This window comes from Urocampus carinirostris, chromosome 15 (genome assembly GCF_059441175.1).
Source record: "Urocampus carinirostris isolate Australia breed hairy pipefish chromosome 15, RoL_Ucar_1.0, whole genome shotgun sequence".
Taxonomy (NCBI): domain Eukaryota; kingdom Metazoa; phylum Chordata; class Actinopteri; order Syngnathiformes; family Syngnathidae; genus Urocampus; species Urocampus carinirostris.
In genome coordinates this window covers 4,600,554-4,620,077 of record NC_142363.1, presented here as the reverse complement: position 1 = coordinate 4,620,077, position 19,524 = coordinate 4,600,554, and the positions used below count along the sequence as shown (strand labels likewise).

At 38.7% G+C, this 19,524-nt stretch overlaps 2 protein-coding genes and 1 long non-coding RNA gene across 6 annotated transcripts in view; 1 reads left to right on the top strand and 2 right to left on the bottom strand.

Moving 5' to 3' along the window:
- Positions 1–11,343, top strand: part of trmt61b (tRNA methyltransferase 61B) — a 29,383-nt gene extending 18,040 nt beyond the window's left edge. For both annotated transcript variants that reach the window (XM_088353706.1, XM_088353705.1), the window contains 5 exons: positions 2,050–2,240; positions 2,315–2,406; positions 10,801–11,003; positions 11,071–11,145; positions 11,217–11,343. In XM_088353706.1, the coding sequence (XP_088209832.1) occupies positions 2,050–2,240; positions 2,315–2,406; positions 10,801–11,003; positions 11,071–11,145; positions 11,217–11,251 (596 nt within the window). In that variant the 3' untranslated portion in view covers positions 11,252–11,343. The remainder of the gene's footprint in view (positions 1–2,049; positions 2,241–2,314; positions 2,407–10,800; positions 11,004–11,070; positions 11,146–11,216) is intronic.
- On the bottom strand, positions 5,377–6,843 carry LOC148351368 (uncharacterized). The gene is made up of 2 exons (XR_015852899.1): positions 6,596–6,843; positions 5,377–5,843 (listed from the first exon to the last, which is right to left on the bottom strand). It is a non-coding gene; the product is annotated as an uncharacterized LOC148351368 (long non-coding RNA).
- A 226-nt stretch (positions 11,344–11,569) lies between the features above and the next one.
- On the bottom strand, positions 11,570–18,571 carry spdya (speedy/RINGO cell cycle regulator family member A). Of its 3 annotated transcripts, none has more exons than XM_088353707.1 (7): positions 18,432–18,571; positions 16,378–16,647; positions 16,254–16,312; positions 16,082–16,167; positions 15,469–15,640; positions 13,564–13,888; positions 11,570–11,912 (listed from the first exon to the last, which is right to left on the bottom strand). In XM_088353707.1, exons 2-7 carry the CDS (start codon positions 16,586–16,588, stop codon positions 11,857–11,859), a joined length of 909 nt encoding a protein of 302 aa, XP_088209833.1. In that variant the 5' UTR covers positions 16,589–16,647; positions 18,432–18,571; the 3' UTR covers positions 11,570–11,856. The 3 variants fall into 3 exon arrangements, with proteins under 3 accessions (XP_088209833.1, XP_088209835.1, XP_088209834.1); XM_088353709.1 differs by having other exon boundaries at positions 16,378–16,529; positions 18,432–18,525; XM_088353708.1 differs by having other exon boundaries at positions 16,378–16,658; positions 18,432–18,513.
- Positions 18,572–19,524: the final 953 nt, after the last annotated feature.

The window sequence follows — 19,524 nt, the reverse complement described above, 5'->3', positions numbered from 1 at the left end:
ACTCCCTTGGAACTAGTATCCTTGAAGGATGTTAACGTAATTGAACTTTATATCTCACAGATTTAAATTTATATGCAACAGCTTTACATTGTAATGTAATACCGTGGTACAGTCTGAGATCTTTTACAAAAACTGTATCATGACGTATTTTCTTGTTAGAACAGTAATAAAAACATTTGCTTTATTGATTAGCAACTTGTTGCCAACGTGAAATAAACAAAGGTCGGATCTTGCAGGTTTAAGTGTACTGGCGTGGAGACTGGGTGCGTTTAAATTGAGCTCTAATTATGCTATGGTACAAGGGCGTCCTCTAGTGGTTAGCAGAACCAGTGACACGCGCAGGTGCGATACACAATGCCTCACATATAAGCAGATATAAAAGCACTCTTAAAAAGCCTATTTCTATTAATTCTACACGATTATCCTACTAAACATAATTTTGATTAAATTTACAGTCGCATCACCATACATCGTGGTAGCCATTTTGCAGTTTTGAATGGAATTGTCTATTCTCATTGATAACAGTGAAACATTCCAAGGTATCGTGTAAATAGATCAAAGAGAATAATAAAATAAGATGAATAGGCAAAATATTTACAAAGAAGTGTTTGGAGCTAGTCCTAAGTTATAATAATAGTGAAATGCAAAATAGTGCATCATAACAACAAAACAGTTAAAAGTAGTGAAATAACATTTAGCAAATTCAACAAAAAAATCCCCCAAAAAGGCCCAAGATATCTTTTAGTTTTGCATGTTTGTTTAAGGTGGTGATAGCCCATTATACTTTAAAGGTGGGGTGAGTAGTTTGAGTTGTCCTTAAAAAGTTTAAAATTAAATATTGTCTATATTAAGTATGGTTAACATTGCTCAACTGAGTTAAAATAGCCTTTATATATTTATCCCACTGCGCCTATCTATTTTTATCCTTAGTGTATCGGCCTCGGACCGCATTACACTTGAGCAAAGGAAAGGAGGTTGACGGGGAGGAGTGATTTCTTGTGCGTGCTCGCGGATTTCTTTTAATCTAGGATGAAAATGGTGGAAGTGAGAAAAGGACTGTTTCAAATACCGTCCAAATGCCAACCTAAACCCCCAAATAAGATGGAATAAGGAAGAGTTTATTCGAGTGCAGCTAAGACATTCACATACTTGCATGCACAGCAATGGGAGCTTGACAGAGGCTGCAATGAAGATTTCAGCCAGAAGATGGCATCAGAAAGTAGAATAATTGTACGTTATAAAAACCACCTTTTAAGATATAATCTTCTTAATAGTTAAAAAAAAAAGGAAATTAGGAAAATGAATAACCCTTCCATTTCAAATGTTAGCAGGTCATCTTACTAATTTTGATTATAGTTTTCTTTATTTTACTACATATTACTACACTTCTCACCATATTGGTTTAGCTTGCAGTTCTTTTTCCTCAATGCAAAAACACGCAACTATTACTGCAAAAGTCCGGTTAAATATTGAAAATGAACAAAACTATCTAAAAAAAAAATTATATTTTAACTTATGATTATATTTTCTTTGTTTTTATCATTTTAAAATGGCACATCTTTTCTCAAACCTAATAACCCATTGCAATCAATCACTGTTAAGAGGTCAGAACCCTCTTTTATTTCGGTCACGACACATAAATCCAGTGGTTTGTAACGAAATCTAAGTCTTACAAGACTTTACAGACGTTTACATCTTTAATTTTTCTGTGTCTTCAGGAGTTACATTAACATACAATTTTCCATCATTGACAAAAAGATTTTAAGGGCGTTTGTCGTTTTGATGGGTTGAAAAATGGACCATGAACCAAGGCTACCGTACGTCCTTAAGATGCACGGCAGTTAGATTGCAAGGCAGAGAAATAAAGAACAATGACAGGTGGAAAATGTAAGCGAGAGAAAAGCCCAGCCTGACCTGAATGTAACCATTGACATTGTCGGCCCAAACTGGGCCGAAATTTGTGTCGGGTTTAAGAGCTTATTTCTGCGGAAAGCGTTGGTTTGAAATGCACAGTCCGCCACTGATTTACATTAATGCAATTTTCCCCAGTTGGCTCAAGCGGCAGCGTGCTGAGTGTTGACGTCAGAGAGGACCACCTAAAAAGAGCTATACTAAACTATGAGTGCTGGAGGGCTTCTTGGAAAGTTCGGCAAAAGGAGGAGTGGCCTGATAACGTGAAGTTCATTCACGCCAACCTCGGCACAGCTTCATCTCTACTTGCCTCTCGGATGTTTGACGCCGTCAGTGTAAAAGTTTGTTGCTGAGTTTTTTGGTAACAGCATGTGATTTAAAAATTGGATTGTTTCTGTTGTAGGTGGCTCTTGATCTAATCAACCCGGAAGGTGTTTTGCCCACTGTGATTCCACATCTTCACCCTGGATCTGTTTGTGCTGTCTACCTTGCCAAGTGAGTAATTAAAGCCTCATAAAAGTGTGAGATAATGACAGGGAAATTTAAAAACAGTTTACAACAAAGGTATCTGTAGCTTTTGGAAAATCTCACATTTTTGCATAATATCACAGTCAAATGTGATCAGATCTTTGTCAGATTCACACGGTTTAAAAAAAAGTGTCAACTTTAACTCAAACCACCCTAAACATTTATAGGTTCATATTTTAAGAATGAATGAGGGACTGAATCACATACCTGTCAACCTGTACGGTTTTGCCGTACAAAGTACGTTTATTATGCATTTTAAGACGTGTGCGACGTACGAGAAAATCTGTACGGAAAAACGCAAATTTGTCAATTATGGGTACCATCCGGTATACACCAACTATCACGAAACGGCAAATCAATCAAGTAAAACTAGTTCGCCAAGGAAGCCTCTATCTTGGTATCGTTTTTTTTTCTTCGTTGCAAACAAAGCGAGCGATTTGATGTAGTGAAAGGAAGTCCGTCTCTTTTTAGAGAGCCTTTTTTGTCTCAACTCATTAAAGAGAGCCGGCTCTCAAACGGCTCACTTGCTTTGATGCATATTATTACGAATTATTATGTTGTATAAAGAAGTTAAGAAAAAAAGGAAGTATAAAATGAAAAAAGACAGGTTTGTGGTTATCCCTTTAATCAGTATATTACCAACAATAATTGAATGCAGAAAATGAATTCATAATTTGAATAAGAATATGTATTATTCTACTTAATTATATTTGCATGTATTTTTTCCCTTCTACAGTGATCGTCCAAGCTACTTAATCTTTAAACTTTTTTTTAATAATAAACCTCATTAATGTGGAGCAACTCAGTATCTCACAACAAAATGTTAATTAATAATATATATGATATAACAAAACACATGTACAATATAACATGTTAAACTACATGAATAAACACGTTTGAAAAAAAAAATGGTGTAGGATTATTTTGTAAGGGAAAATACGACAGTTTGTAAGGGCATGGAGCCGTGGAGGTTGACAGGTATGGAATCATCATATTCAATACTTTGTCCTCCCCTTTGACAACGGTAACTTAAATTGGCCCCCACCATAGCTGCAGATCAGTCTGGAACATCAATCAAGGCTAATCTTGGCCCATTCTTCTTTAAAAAACTGCCCTTGTTCAATTAGATTTCTGAGATGTCCAGCATGAAGCGCTGTGTTGAGATCATGCTAAAGCTTCAAAATGGGGTGTGATTCTGCATATTGACTTCTGTGTTTTGGATCATTGTATTGTTGCAGCGTCCATCCTCTTTTTAGCCTCAACCCTCTGGCTGACAGTGTCAGGCTTTCCTGCAATACATGCTGATAACCTTTGGAATAAATTTTTCCATTATTCATTGTAAATTGTCCGGGCTTTGAGTCCACTAAAATGGCCCCAAACCACGATGTGTCCTTCACATGGTACATGATGGGGATGATGTGTTGATGATGGTGAGCTGTTCTATTTTTCCTCCACACATTATGTTGTGTGTTTCTCAAAAATAATTAAACCATGGTTTCAAAAGTCGACCACACATGTTGCCAAAACTGTGGAGTGTGCAAGTGTCTTTTTGCCTCTCATCAGTAATTAGTCACATACCTAACCTGAATCGTTTAGTTACATTCGGATTCAATCGCTTCCCAGCATATGCAGGGCTGCGGGGTAATGAGTGGGCAGAGAAATTGACAAAAAGGTCACTGAGAGCTAATAAGGTTATAATCCAAGTAAGGCCCAATCCCATTTCTCTCACTCGGCCCTGAGGACCCTCCAGTGAGGTCCCTCGAAGAGGAGTGCCCTCCGCGAGTGAAGTGCAAAGCGGAAAAGGTTTGGACAAGACTTGCAAGGTTCCACCCCTGTCCAGGAGATGGCGGTAATATTAATTGGCTGTAGACCTCAGTGACGTATTGGTCTACGTCACATGTAAACAACTCGAGTCTCAACTTGTAGTGTGTCAGTTGGAGAGTTCGTGCAATGTTAAAAATGCCCGCTACTGCTGTGTTATTACCGATTGCCTGAAAGCTCATCATCTTTTCCGTGTCTCCAATAAACGGAGGAGAAATGTGCTCTACTGAAGACAGCTTCGGCGCTATGTAGTGCTGATTCATCTTTACAAGGTACGTACACTCATTAAAAAAATGACCCGTTCGGTCAAATACAGTAAAAGTTAACATACAATGCACGTTCACATAATACCTTATGTTTGTGTAGACATAAATGGCAATCTACTTATTAGTATCTTAATGCCATTTTATGACATATAGTAGGGGTCTTTAGTGTGTGACATGATGAAAAGTAAACAAACACAAGAACAGTCCACCTGACCCTTAAGCTGACATAATATCGTCACCAAACTTCCCTGTACGACCCAAAAACCTTGGTTCATAAGGAATTTAATTCAAAAGAGTTGTCATTGGATATAAAAAAGCTCATTTCAACATGTTTTCATGATGCTTACATCATCTATGCCCACATTTATGTCTAAATTGTCTGTTATCTATTGTGTTCCAGAGTGGCTGTCCCATAAGCGTGGACAGGTTGGACAGGAATGTTCCCATCCTGTGCTTATGGTTCGATGTGAAGTCAAAACTCATTCAGGACTTAAGGTTGAGCAAGAAGGTCATGTGGGCCCTGCAGGAGCTGCTAAAGAGGGAACAGGGCCATGGCTGGAGGGCCTATACTGGCTGGCCCACGGTCTGTCCTACCGTGTGGTGTCACGGGTCTTCAGGGTTCCCAGGTCCACGATACACAGAATTGTCCACAGTTAATATGGAATAAATTGCCCAAAAGCCATGTTTTAGGCTTTGGAAGTCAGACCCACATTTGCATTCCGTGCTTTTCTGCATTACTATTCAATAAACATCTTTATTTTGAGTAACACCTTGGTGGTTTATTTCATAATGATGTGAGATACTGTGTGTGAACTATGTGACTGTTGGACAGAAAACAACTACAAATCACTCCAGTTTAAATAATAGTTTACTTTCAGAAAAACAAAATCACATTGGGCCGAAATACATAATAGTAAATAAATAATATGTCACAAATTGTAACAAAAATATACCAATACTTCCATAAAGCTGGAAAACACAAACTGGAACTTCATTGAGTTCTTAATAAAATAAAATATTTTCCTTTTATAAAACAAAGGGAAACATTGCAGGGATGTCACTGTTCTGGAAATTTGTCCACGAGCTTCCCAAAAAGGACGGGAACCGCTCAGTTTTGGCCACAGTTTCCTCGAGCCTTTTCCTCACTCCGGCAGACTCCGCTTTCAAAAAGTCAAGGAGTGTATCGTGCTTCCTTTTTTTTCTGGGTGATTTGGGGTTTGGCGCCGGATTAGAAGATGCCAACGACGTGCCCGTCGGTGTGGATGGCGTGGTAGCTGTGATGGTGGCCAGCTCTTCCACGGGACGTTCTACATTGGCCTTTAGGTTGGGTGGAAAAAACAAGAATTACTTAATGCTTGTGTATTGCACAAAAACAACTGTGTATAGGATGCTCAACAAGTTGATGTGAGAAATTATAGGATGTGTTCTGGATAATTATTTGATAGTGAATAGATACACAAAATTGACATGTTATTCTTATGGCTGTAAGAGCCTTCTATTGGCCAGCATCACATATGCTTTAGAATTGTCTCCACATTTGGACAACATTTTGAAAAGGTAATTAGTTTACTTAATATGTGTTTACAGAGAAGGCAGTGGACTGTGTGATAGTAATTTGTTTCAACTGTATTTCCACGTGAAATTCGGAGACATTACTCATAATGCATGATGAAAACTAATGCATTCTGATCTCACATGAAATAATCATATTGTAAATAAAACACGACACCCGAAATTGTGTGCAGTAAACAAGCGCGTATGTCCAGAACGTTATTCTGACTATGCTCCTTTAGCGACTGGCCATGTACATGTAAAAGCACGACTCGTTTAAGATACAAACAGGGATGGGCTGAACCGTGATTTTCTGCAGTTATCCTACTTTAGAGTTTGTAGCGTGAAGATTATTTTTTGGCAGCTCCCTTGGTAGATTTGTGCACTTCGTAAAGTAGCGATTTTGCAATGTTCATGTTTTAACGCGAAAATACGATTTTCTATTGCATTTACGTCCAACTAAGATATCTCAATACATTTTGTTGCAAATACATGCGTGGTTGTGGAAAACTACTTACATTTGTGCGGTTCCTTTCCGGGCATGTTTGTTGATATTGAGAATTCGCAAAGCCTTCTGGGTAGTCACTTCGCTGCCAAGGGAGGTCGAGAGCCCCCTCGGTCTTGAAGTGGCTACGACATGGTTTGAGGGCACTTCTGCCTCGGTCTTGAGAGTATCGGGACACACCCCATTTTCACGTGAACGCGCAAACCGAGTGACTAGGGCACATAGCGAGTGAAAGTGCGAAGAATGGGACTCAGCCTAAGTCTTAGTAGTGAAGAAACTTAAAGTGTAATTAAAGGAAGCATTTATCATAATTGACAGAACATGAGTAAATGGAAGAGCAGAGAGTGACACCTACAGTGCATCCGGAAAGTATTCACAGCGCTTCACTTTTTCCACATTTTGTTATATAACAGCCTCATTCCAAATTGTATTAATTTAATCTCTTATCTCAAAATTCTACACAAAATACTCCATTATGACAATGTGAAAAAGTTTTTTTTTTTTTTAACTTTTTTTGAATTTATTAAAAATAGAAAACTAAGAAATCACATTTACATAAGTATTCACAGCCTTTGCTTAATACTTTGTTGATCCACCTTTGGCAGCAAATACAACCTCAAGTCTTTTTGAGTATGATCCCAGCCTGAGGTCAAGAGCGCTCTGGAGCAGGTTTTCATCCAGGATATCTCTATATATTGCTGCATTCATTTTTCCTTCTATCCTGACTAGTCTGCCAGTTCCTGCTGCTGAAAAACATCCCCACAGCATGATGCTGCCACCACCATACTGCACTGTAGGGATGGTATTGGCCTGGTGATGAGCGGTGCCTGAGGCGTGTTCAGGAGAGTGAGTGATTGCTATCGCGAGCTATCGCTAGCTTCTGAACGGCCAGTGATTATTGAGCGCTCGCGTGCCCGAGTAATCACGGGAGAAAGACCGCTTACTTTGATTTCCAACATGGCGTCGACAGTGCAGAAGATGGAGGATCTCACCCTGACGAGTGCTGTTGGCGATGTAATATATCGTCTTACATTGCCTGGTAATGTTTGTGAACAATGCAAGACAGGTATGACCCTTCCACTGCGTTTAGGATAACCTTAACTGTGTCAATATGCGAACTGTCGCTCATATCAGCCAACTCGCTCAAAGCAAGCTGTAGAACGAAATCCATTGTACTGTCGTCGGCCATTTTGGATCAGTAAGGCAATCACAGTGAGCGATTACAAAACGTTCAGCAGTGCGCGGCAAGCGATTATCAAGAGACTACATGTCTGATCACTCTCCTGAACACGCCTAAGGTTTCCTCCAAACATGGCGCCTGGCATTCACACCAAAGAGTTCAATCTTTGTCTCATCAGACCAGAGAATTTTGTTTCTCATGGTCTGAGAGTCATTCAGGTACTTTTTGGCACATTCCAGACAGGCATCCATGTTCCTTTTACTAAGGAGTGGCTTTCGTCTGGCCACTCTACCATACAGGCCTGATTGGTGGATTGCTGCAGAGATGGTTGTCCTTCTGGAAGGCTCTCCTCTCTCCACAGAGGAACGCTGGAGCTCTGACAGAGTGACCATCGGGTTCTTGGTCACCTCCCTGACTAAAGCCCTTCTTCCCCGATCGCTCAGTTTAGAAGGCCGGCCAGCTCTAGGAAGAGTCCTGGTGGTTCCAAATGTCTTCCATTTACGAATAATGGATGCCACTGTAGGCAGCACGGCGGCGCAGTGGTTAGCGCTTGTGTGCGGCACAGTTCATGTCATGGGAACCTGTCGTGGGTTCAAATCCAGCTCCAGACTTCCTGTGCGGAGTTTGTATGTTCTCCCCGTGCTTGCGTGGGTTTCCTCCGGGCACTCCGGTTTCCTCCCACGTTCCAAAAACATGCATTTCAGGTGAATTGGCCGGTCCAAATTGTCCCTAAGTGTGAATGAGCGAATGAGTTGTCTGTCCCTGTGTGCCCTGCGATTGGCTGGCAACCAGTTCAGGGTGTCCCCCGCCCACTGCCCGGAGATGGCTGGGATGGGCTCCAGCCCCCCCGCGACCCTAATGAGGATAAGCGGTACGGCTGATGAGATAAGATGAGATGCCACTGTGCTCATTGGGACTTTCAAAGCAGCAGACATTTTTCTGTATCCTTCCCCAGATTTGTGCCTCAAGACAATCCTGTCTCGCAGGTCTACAGACAGTTGTTTTGACTTCATGCTTGGTGTTTGTGCTCTGACATGCACACTCAACTGTGCGACCTTATATAGACAGGTGTGTGCCTTTCCAAATAATGTCCAATCAACTGAATTTACTGCAGGTGGACTCCAATTAAGCTGTAGAAAGATCTCAAGGATGATCAGTGAAAAAAAGATGCACCTGAGCTCAATTTTGAGCTTCATGGCAAAGGCTGTGAATACTTATGTAAATGTGATTTCTTAGTTTTCTATTTTTAATAAATTCAAAAAAAGTAAAAAAAAAAAAAACTTTTTCACATTGTCATAATGGAGTATTTTGTGTAGAATTTTGAGATAAGAGATTAAATTAATACAATTTGGAATGAGGCTGTAACATAACAAAATGTGGAAAAAGTGAAGCGCTGTGAATACTTTCCGAATGCACTGTATATACAATTCAGCAAAATGTTAGGATAGCAAGGGTTGACAATAACAAAAGTGGTGACTGTATGGATGAGACTGCAGTTACAGTGCCTTGATCCCAACGTTAAAAGTGATAAGGAAACATAAAACTGGATTGTGCAAAAAGTAACTGAAGGAAGAATCAGTGGAGCGCGTAATAATGGAATGCATGGGCACGACATGCAGAGGGAAAAGATGAAAAGGGGCAGGTAGAAAAAGGAATAAAGGAAATGTCAGTGAAAGGATTTTGGACGCAAATAATAGACCTCAATTAAATATTTTTTTGCAATTTTTGAAAAGTACGAGACAGTTTTAATAGAATTGAGCAGTGTAACAGATGGGATTCTGTGATGATAGGGGGAGGTGATGCACCAAAGTGATGATGCCAACTGCTGTTAAACTTAAAAAGGGATTCAATAACTTTTTAAGTCTCCTTAAGCAGAAGGTTATAATACTTTTTCCTCCCCCTTGTGTCATTGCACGCTATCCTCACGACAATGTGTAAAGCAATTAATGTTCTGGTGGTTTTAGTTAAAGCACTTTTACATCTGTGTGATTTTGACAGATCAGACCACATTTGAAGGTGATTTAATACAGAAATTAGAATTTCCAAAATGTTCAGATACATTTTCATACCATTGTATTGACAATTTGTTGCTTTGACATACAGTAATGCATTTTCTGGGGATGTGTGTGGGTGCTTGAGTACCTCATCAATTGTAGTTTTAAACTGTCTACATATGCACAAATGGGCTTTCCAAATTGCTTACTTGTATTGTTACTAGGGCCGGGAGTCAATTAGAATAAATTAACTAATCTGTTTTGAAATAAATTAATCACGATTAATTAAATCCAGATTTAACAAATGGCAATAAATGTGAAAAAATGTGCATAGAAAAGTAAAATTACATTTATTATGACAAATGGTATAGGCCTATACCAAGTACAGTACAGTACGCGTGCATACAGACTAATGCCAAAGATAGCTTTCATAACAAAGATATTTAAGTGCTTTGTGTCTACACTGTTTAACTGTAAATTTGCTGTAAAGCTGTTGAGAATATTTTGACAAAAAAATCTTACCAAGTAAATGAAAAGTGCATAAAGCTTGTGGTGTCAAAGACAAATCTTCCTTAAACAAAATATTCAAGTACCTTATGTAAACATTGTAGAACACTCATCTCTTGCACTGAACGGTTCCAATGTTGTTTGATGAGGTCCGCTGTCTGACTGTACCACCGCATCAGGGTGCTTAGCTTTCAAGTGATGCATCAGGGAAGAAGTGCTCCAATGGTAGTTAAATTCAGCTTTGCAACACATTCATATCACTTTCGCCTTGTTTTAAAGCAAAACTGTCCGTCTAAACGTGTTTCCTTTCTCCTTTCCATCGCTAGCATACTACGTCACGTTAGCCTCAGGAAATGAAAGAGACTCTTCTTCGTTTGTTGGAACACGACTCGACACCCAGGGGTGTGCCCAGGGCGACATTTTAATCGTTATGTTAATATATTTTCACGTGTTAAATTGAAAATTATAACGCAAATTGTTAACGGGACATTTTTCCCAGCCTTAATTATTACTTTATTATTTTCTTTCCCACCTCAGTATAACACAAACGATAGACTTGCTGGAAGGCATCCGATGCTCAGCGCTCCCATTGCTGTGCGAACGCATCCTTGAGGTCCCCATCCGGGACTGGCTTGTAACTCCTGCCTTTCGTAAAAAAGGGCAGTATCTCTCAAGAGTGCAGACCACTAATGATACCCCAAAGGAAACAGAGACCCCAATGCCTGAAGAGCGGGAAAAAGGTGATTTATTTTTCCATGTGTTAACATCTTGTGAAATCTTAGTTGAAATTGTATGACCTGCATTCAGTTCCAGAAGAGCATCCAGAATTAGGGAGAATCCCATACATTGCCAGACCTCAGCCAATACAGTTGAGCCACACAGGTTAGAATATTTCATAAGGATTTCATTGTTTTATTTATTATTTGTATTAAACATCCTTTTTATATTTTCAGCATTCCTGGTGAAACTTAGGAAGTTTGTCAGGTAGCCAATCCGCCTGGAGAAGAAATGTTTGTGAACCATGTTTTGTTTCTATTTAAGAATGGAATGATGTGTGTAAAATAAAGAAACAAACTAAGAGATCTTGGTATAATTTATCTTATATCAATCTAGATTTGTGTAATTGGTAGAATAAATACAATGAATTTTAAGAGACACAAGCTTGAAAGAGAAAAAACAAAACGATAACCATTAGATTGTACATTGTTATACATTTGTAACTCATACATGTAACCTATCCTGCTACCTTTTTCACAAGTTGGAATTCCCCTTTAAATCTCGACAAACAAATTAATCTAATCAATAATAAAGATTTTCAGATTGTCTTTATTGACAATTTAAAACAGACATCTGTGTATATATCACAACTCAAACATTCATTGCAAGAAATTCAATACATTTATTATTAATTAATATAGTAAGTTGATTCATGTTTGTGCAAATAAATTAAAATAAATAGCACATCTTAAAACACCCCCAAAACTATTTAGAATAAATAGGTTTTTAGAAAACAATGAGGATTTGGTGGATCAGTTTTTGGGTAGTTGAAATGCGTACCCAGAACCATGTTGATGTGATGAGATTCAGAACTATTTATTGATCCAGTCCATGGAATAGTCGTGCATGGTTGTCTGAAGAGCAATTTCCAGCTAGAAAGGATAGGAAATGGTTAACCAATAGGTCATGTTATAAAAACAGATTGCAGCATTTTCTTTAATACACATTGGATAGAGGTTTGGCAGTATGAGGAGACAGAATCGGGACCGGTATTGAGATTGCAGTAAAACAATATATGCAGCATGGCAACTAGGGGTGCACCAATTAGTCGATGATCTCCACAAAAATGGAAATAGTCGACAATAAACCCTGTTGTTGACTATTGCCACACACGTATTTTCCAACAGAGTGGGGCCTCTTACACAATTAGAATCTCTGCTGAGTGCCTCATGTGCAATTTCGTCGCTGTCTGGAGCGCTCACATACAGAAATGAAGGCATCAACTGCAAGTACACGTACCAAATCTTTTAGCATTTAGTCTAGATACGGCGAAAAAAACATAACTTGCAAAGCAGACCTTGCATATAGAACAAAACGGAATCAGCGTCTGAGTTGCCTCAGTAAGATTCAAGTAACACTCAAGCTAATACAGTTTTGATGACATGCATTGGACATTTTATACGCGGATATTTTGCTATAAAAGAGAGCTTGAGCGTTATGCCAGACTGTACCTGACAAACAGATTTGAAATAAAACGCATGCACTCCAAAGACTAAACCTCACTTGTTAAAACGTTAACAACTACAAGTATCAGTTTCTAAAAACGTTTAAACTTAAGCAGTTGAGACTTGGAAAGCTCTTTTGTTACGGACTTTGCACTTGACCACTGAATGTACCTCACAAAAACCGCCCATAGTATTATTATATGCTGTTTTGAGTGCATTTAATAAGCCTGTTCTTGCTCTACAGGGATAAAAAAAAACTACAGCAATTCCTCGTTTTTCACATGGGCGTTCCAAAAACGTCCTGCGAAAGTCAAAACCCGCAAATCAGAAACTTTTATTAATCTACTTATTACTTATACGCAGAACAAACGCAATTTACAGGCTCAAGTGTTTGTTTTACAGATAAAAACTACTGACTTAATAAACATTTTTTTAACAAATAATCTTTGAACTACAAAATTATAACTTTAAACAATCTTGCCATTTTATTGCACAGCTATATTAAGATCGATCCACTTTACATGATACTTTGATGCCATCATGTGTTTGCTGGAAAACTGAGTTTACCTTCCACCAGGCAACCCCAAAAATATTGGACCAGATGGAGCCACGAATAATGAAAAGCCTTATATAACCTTTTTTTAAAAAAAGAAAACACACAATGTATATTTAACGTTAAGAATGCGTCCTGTTTTGTTCTACAGAAACCTTATATTTTTCCTTTAACAAACATTTTTGAAAAGCGTCAGGGAGCCACTAGGGAGCACCAAAGACCCACATTAGGCTCCAGAGTAAGTTTAGAGAGTTGAGGAGTTCAACTTTGTGTGCGATAGAAAGAATCTTCCTGTACCTTTTGTGGGTCCAGAGCGTTTTGTTGAGATGAACGGCTCTTACAGAAAATTGAAAATAAAAGATTTGAACATACACCATGGAGGTTCGTCAAGCTGTTTTACGTATCCGCATAACTCAGACCGCAAGATCATTGACGCGCAGACCAACGAGCAGAAAAGGTCAACACAGTTGAGAAAGGTAGCAAAAGAGATATGAAAACATGATTACATCCTCTTAGGCTACATACCAGGTACAAAAAAGCCAGAAGAAAACTGAATTTCGTCACTGTTCTCATTTCTCCCCAAGGTAGTTGCCTTCTGTGGGGTTTTCTCCAAACTCAGAGCCAGATTTGTGTTGCAGCTTAAAACATCAGAGCTTCTGGATGTAGAAGAGCGACGCAATCTCTTATTGAATGTGCTTCTGCGGTTACAGCGGGTACAAGGCACTGGAGATGCTGTAGGCCCACGGGGAAACCAGCCTCTTTCTCTGTGGTCTTCATGCCTTTGAGCGCCACTGTGTTGCTCCGAGCGCTCTCGTTTCCACACAGAATGCAATGGCATTATAGCCATCACCTATCAGTACAGAAACTCATCAAAACTAGGCATGAGAGCAAAAGGAAACTTTGCTGAAACTTAAATCTTTTGTAAAAATGGCTTGTCATAGGTATTGTTGGGAGTAATGTGATAAAAAGGAATGCGTTCCTAGACCGCAATTACTCTTTTCTGTAATGAGTACTGTAACGTGTTATTAATAACATTTTGTAACTTGCCGGTCATTACAACATGGTTTATAACACCACTAACTCTTAAAAGCAGTTTGTGGAATATAATGTCTTTTAATCTATATCTTGACGAATGAACATACAATCCTCAATCCACCAACTACGCATCACTAATCACCTTGAGAAAGTGGGCTGGATGTACAGTTGTGGTCAAAAGTTTACGTACACTTGTGAAGAACAAAATGTCATGGCTCTTGAGTTTCCAGTTATTGCTACAACTATTAAAAGAGTTTTCTCTGGGAGTGATTGGAACAGATTGTTTTTTGTGACCAAAGAACTTTCATGAGGTTTGGTTCTTTCATGACTTTATTATGGGTTAACAGAAAAAGTGATCAAATCTGCTGGGTCAAAAATATAAATAAAGTAACACAAATTAGCAACTTTGGTGACTTAGAAAGTTGTGTCAGTGAAATGGGCTTCACACCATGGCCTCTTAACTTCTTGTGAGTGATTATGAGTGACTACGGCTAGTGACTTCTCTGAGGCCATTTAAAATCGGGTTCATTGGATCCAAACGCTTATAAACGCTACAATGGGAGAGTCAAAGGAGCTTGGCATGGATCTGAAAAAGCGAATCATTGACTTGGAACAACTCAGGGAAGTCAGCCAGTGTATATAAACTTTTGACCACAACGGTATGTATCTACAAAATACAACTGAGTACAGTTACAGTGGCTACATCTCAAGCACAGAGTATGAGTTAGCGGAATTTATCCCTCCCGATTTTCTTCCCACGGTATACACTGACATCAAAGCTGTATATACAACTATAAAAGAATACTAAAATCAGGGGTCAGTTTATAAGCGTGAAGGGCAGGTAGTGCGAGGGGAGGGTTTGGCTTATACAGGAACAACTATTTCTATGGCAAATGTGAACACAATTTACAGTAAAGAGTGCTGAATTTTGGTCTTTTTACTTTCAAGTTAGTTTTGCGATACACCATGCCTGGAGGGGAAAAAAAGAATTATTGGACATCAAGCAGAAAATATAGATTCTTAAGTGGTTTGAGGCCCAGAGACAACATGAATATGGAGTGGCTCGGTTAAATGTTCATTTGCAAGCCCTCGAGATTGCCAAGGGCAAAGAATATGAAGGGTTCATTGATTCCAAGGTTTTGTGCACACGTGATTTCTATCTATTTTTTATGTGGCTATTTTTACAGAACTTGTCATTTGTATCTCGATAGTTACTTTATTAGAGTAAGGCACTACTTTTGCGTGTCCGTAATCTGGGGGTAAGGCAATTACTTTTTAAGTCAATAGTAACTGTAACTTATAACTTATTTAGTAATGCGCCCAACACTGGCTCAAGATGATGGAATGACAACAAATATAAGACTTCAGACGGAACGTTGAATTCTGTTTGTTTACCTCTTCACAGCAGCGTCTGCTGACAGCCGCTCTAAAGCCAGTCCGCACCCAAAGCTTGTCCCTCTGCTTGAGGAATTGTTTATACTTCTTCCTCCAGTATTTCCCTAGTGCCCAAGGAAAAATCTCATATTTGATCTCCTCTACTTCCTCCTCCATGGTGTTGGCGAGATACCTAATGTGAGAAAATAAGATTGTGGGGGTTCTGGCTTTCTAACAAATCATTAAATAGTGATGAGATTGTGACATAGTTTGTTTATTATTACACTGCAAAAAAGCCGTCTTATCCCATTAGCAGAAAAAAGCATATTCAATAAATGTTTTTTTTCATCTTTGTAAAAATAACATTTATACTTAAAACAAACAAAACTGTCATATCTAGCAGATTGTAGATCATTTTCGCCAGAAAATAAATATTTTCTTGAAAGCACAAGTTTTATTATTTAAATTGGCTTGAACTAAAAGTGCTTTTGGATCATTTCCAGCGCCTGAAAAATCAGTGAATCCCTACTTGGAAGTGTTGAGTCTTTTCAAAGAACAATGTTTTAACACATCAAAAGTAAGTAATCACTGATGTGTTGTGTCGGTAGACGTAAGAAACTTCACTGGAACTTACAATGCAATGAAGAAATTCTTCTTAGTGTATTCTGCAATGACCAAATGTGATCTTTTAAAGTAGACAAAAACCATGGCCAGAAGATACTGCAAATAAGATGTAAAAAGACATGCGTATGCACAATAATGAGGGTATTTCACTAGAAACAGTATTTTTTCTGTTTAATCTTTACCTTGTCTGTCAATCGACAGCATGAGTCCATCAACAGGAAGTCATGGATTAGATAATCATCTGAAATGAAGCGCGTAATGATAAATTATGAGTATGGGCAAACAATAGATGTAAATTTCTCTCACCAAAAAGTTTGAAGTATGAGGTGATTTCCTCTTTCATAATGACCATAGTTATTGGTTGAGGCCTGCGAATACAATGCATCCCCTTTCTGCAGTGGCTCTCCTCAGGTGAAAACGCTTCTTCCTGGTTGTTCCTGGCCTGGAGGGAAGGCTTTCTGGGGATAAAGCCACAGCTGCTGGGGGTTTGGCAACAATGGGCTTTTCGTTTAATCATGTTACTCCGCCTGGCTCACTCCAAACGAAAGCTCGTGTGGTGTGGTAATGAGAGGAACTCTGTGAAGAGACTTTACAAGTTACATTTTTTTATCTGATAAACCAAGCATTAAAATTGGGTCAGGGTTTCACAAGGTTAGGCTGTGGAGGCAATACCGGATTCATTTTGTGTGTAACCTAATTTGGGATTAAAAATTGGTATAGAGTTTTGTTTGACTTTTTCTCAGCTCTAACTGAACTGACAAATGTTGTTGAATATACACGGCCATGATTCAAATAATTTATTAACTTTTAACACAATGACAACATAAAATGTACTGTACAATTTATTTAATGAGGGCAGCACGGCGGCGCAGTGGTTAGCGCTTGTGCGGCACAGTTCATGTCATGGGAACCTGTCGTGGGTTCAAATCCAGCTCCAGACTTCCTGTGCGGAGTTTGTATGTTCTCCCCGTGCTTGCGTGGGTTTCCTCCGGGCACTCCGGTTTCCTCCCATGTTCCAAAAACATGCATTTCAGGTGAATTGGCTGGTCCAAATTGTCCCTAGGTGTGAATGAGTGAGTGGGTTGTCTGTCCCCGTGTGCCCTGCGATTGGTTGGCAACCAGTTCAGGGTGTCCCCTGCCCACTGCCTGGAGATGGCTGGGATGGGCTCCAGCCCCCCCGCGACCCTAATGAGGATAAGCGGTACGGCTAATGAGATGAGATGAGATTTATTTAATGTCCTTCAAAGTCTGTTTTATTAGATACAACAAAGAGTGGTCTTTTTATGCGTTCATTTATATGTGAATTTCTGTTTTGTCCATAGTACCGTGAATAAAAACACTGATATAACGAGATAAAGTCGAATGTGCATTACACGAGAATAAACACAGTACTCCTCCCAATGCAAACTACACTGATTTTAATTCAAACACACCCCCTCAAACACATGATTAACTCTGGGAAATCTTACAATAACCCCCGACCCACACCTAAAAACATTTTCTTTGATCCATACATTTCACGTAGGTCACCTTTTCAACTTCAAAACAGTGAATATAACCTAAACGTGATTTTCATTCCAGATATACGGTAAAATACAAATGTAATACATACAATATTTACATTTAAGATACTGGACAGAACTGTTAGTTACTGCTCAATCATTTTATGAATGTCTTCTCGCCCATCCAATTTTAGTAAAATATTACATATGATTAGCATGAATTACAATTAAGTAGAGCTCAATGTATTTTGATTAACCACATCTCTTTGACATGGTCACTCACTGTCCAGCTAAATAAAACAAACAAGTACACCACAGCCTGGGAACCCCTACCCGAAGTCATTTTTTATACATTTGTCTTAGAACAATAAACACTAAAATATCATTGTGACACATACAGTAAATACAATGAAGATATTGGCTTACATAAAGGCTGGAACAAGATCACAAAAAAAAGCCTCTATAATTGTAAAACCAGTACAATAACTTTATGGACACTTGACTAGACAGAGGTGTTGTTTATTTCCCATACATATACCTTCAACCCAATTACATTTTCGTAAAATAATACATTGGAATCGCATAATTAGGTTGGGCTCGGCGTATTTTGATGAACCTAAACCCTTTGACATTGCCATTTACTGTATTGCTAAATAAAACGAACAAATATAACAAAACACAAAAGTTGGCTTAGTATAATGATGATTTGGCCATTTACTATTGTTAGCATCTAGAATTCAGACACTGGCGAGACATAATTTCAGCTAGCTAAAGTTTAAGCTAACCAGATGTGTAATGTGTATTTTACGGTTAGGTATTTAACGAAGACACTCAGTTAATAATGACAATAAATTGAACCTCTTTGAGAAAAGCGGAGAGACGACAATTTGTTGAGTCAGTCTTCCCAGCGAAACCCGTACTGTATTCAACTCTCCTTAACAAGTTACTGAGTGACATTCGTGAGCGCGCATGCATAGCGCCAATGCTCGGGTGCGCGCTTTATATTGGGGAAATGGCGGCTCTGCCTCGTTGCTTTTGGAAGAGGGGGGATTATTCTAATTTTGCAGCTCGTGTGGGTACTTTAATCATTTCGAGCCAATTACCAAACTTCGCAAGCTAGAATTTAAGCGAACCGAGAGGAAAAAAAACTGATAAGTGTCAAAATATTGAAATGTGTTACTGCATAAATAAGCTATGGTTTTATAATCCCTTTTGAAAATATCTGCAGTCATTTATAGTTCCTTCACTCATTTAGTTGTAATCGAAGGCACAGTGTGTAATATTTGACACCTGCATTCACTAAATTGTGTAATGCAATCGAAAAGGAGAACTTTCCTACATAGAGCAAGGACGAATATTAACTACAGACACTCAAAGTGATCAAACGGCAACATTTGCTTCTCATTTTCCTTCAAAGCCTCGTGTTATGAAAAAAAGAAGGAAAAGAAAAAAAGAAAACGGGATGAAAGAATGTAAAGACAAAAAGGCAAAAGAAATAAAAAAGAGGATAATATGAAGGAAAAAGGTCACCTCTAGCAGCAAACTAACAGACAATTATGTCAGGTCCCTCTAAATAACCTTAAGTTTTCAAAAAAATGCCAATTACATGATGATTCATATATTTTTTTTCAATGTTGTTTTTCTCTTTAATTAATGATTTTTTTTAACCACATGAAGGCGCTAATGCACTTTGTGTTTATTCATAAATTTAAGTGTGATTTGGTGGGGGTAGTTGAATCCTTTAACCACTAGGGTTGTTGGGGCTCCATTTCCTGTTGTGTGTTTTGGCAAGTACAGCCTGGTGGCGCCAATCCCTCTCCATGCCAACATAATCACTCAACTTCTTTGTACATAAGTCCATTAAGTGGTTATTCAGTTTCAACATTGTTTCACATGGTGTTTTTTGTTTACAATTACAATAAGTCCTTAAGTTTTATCACTACTTGCCAAA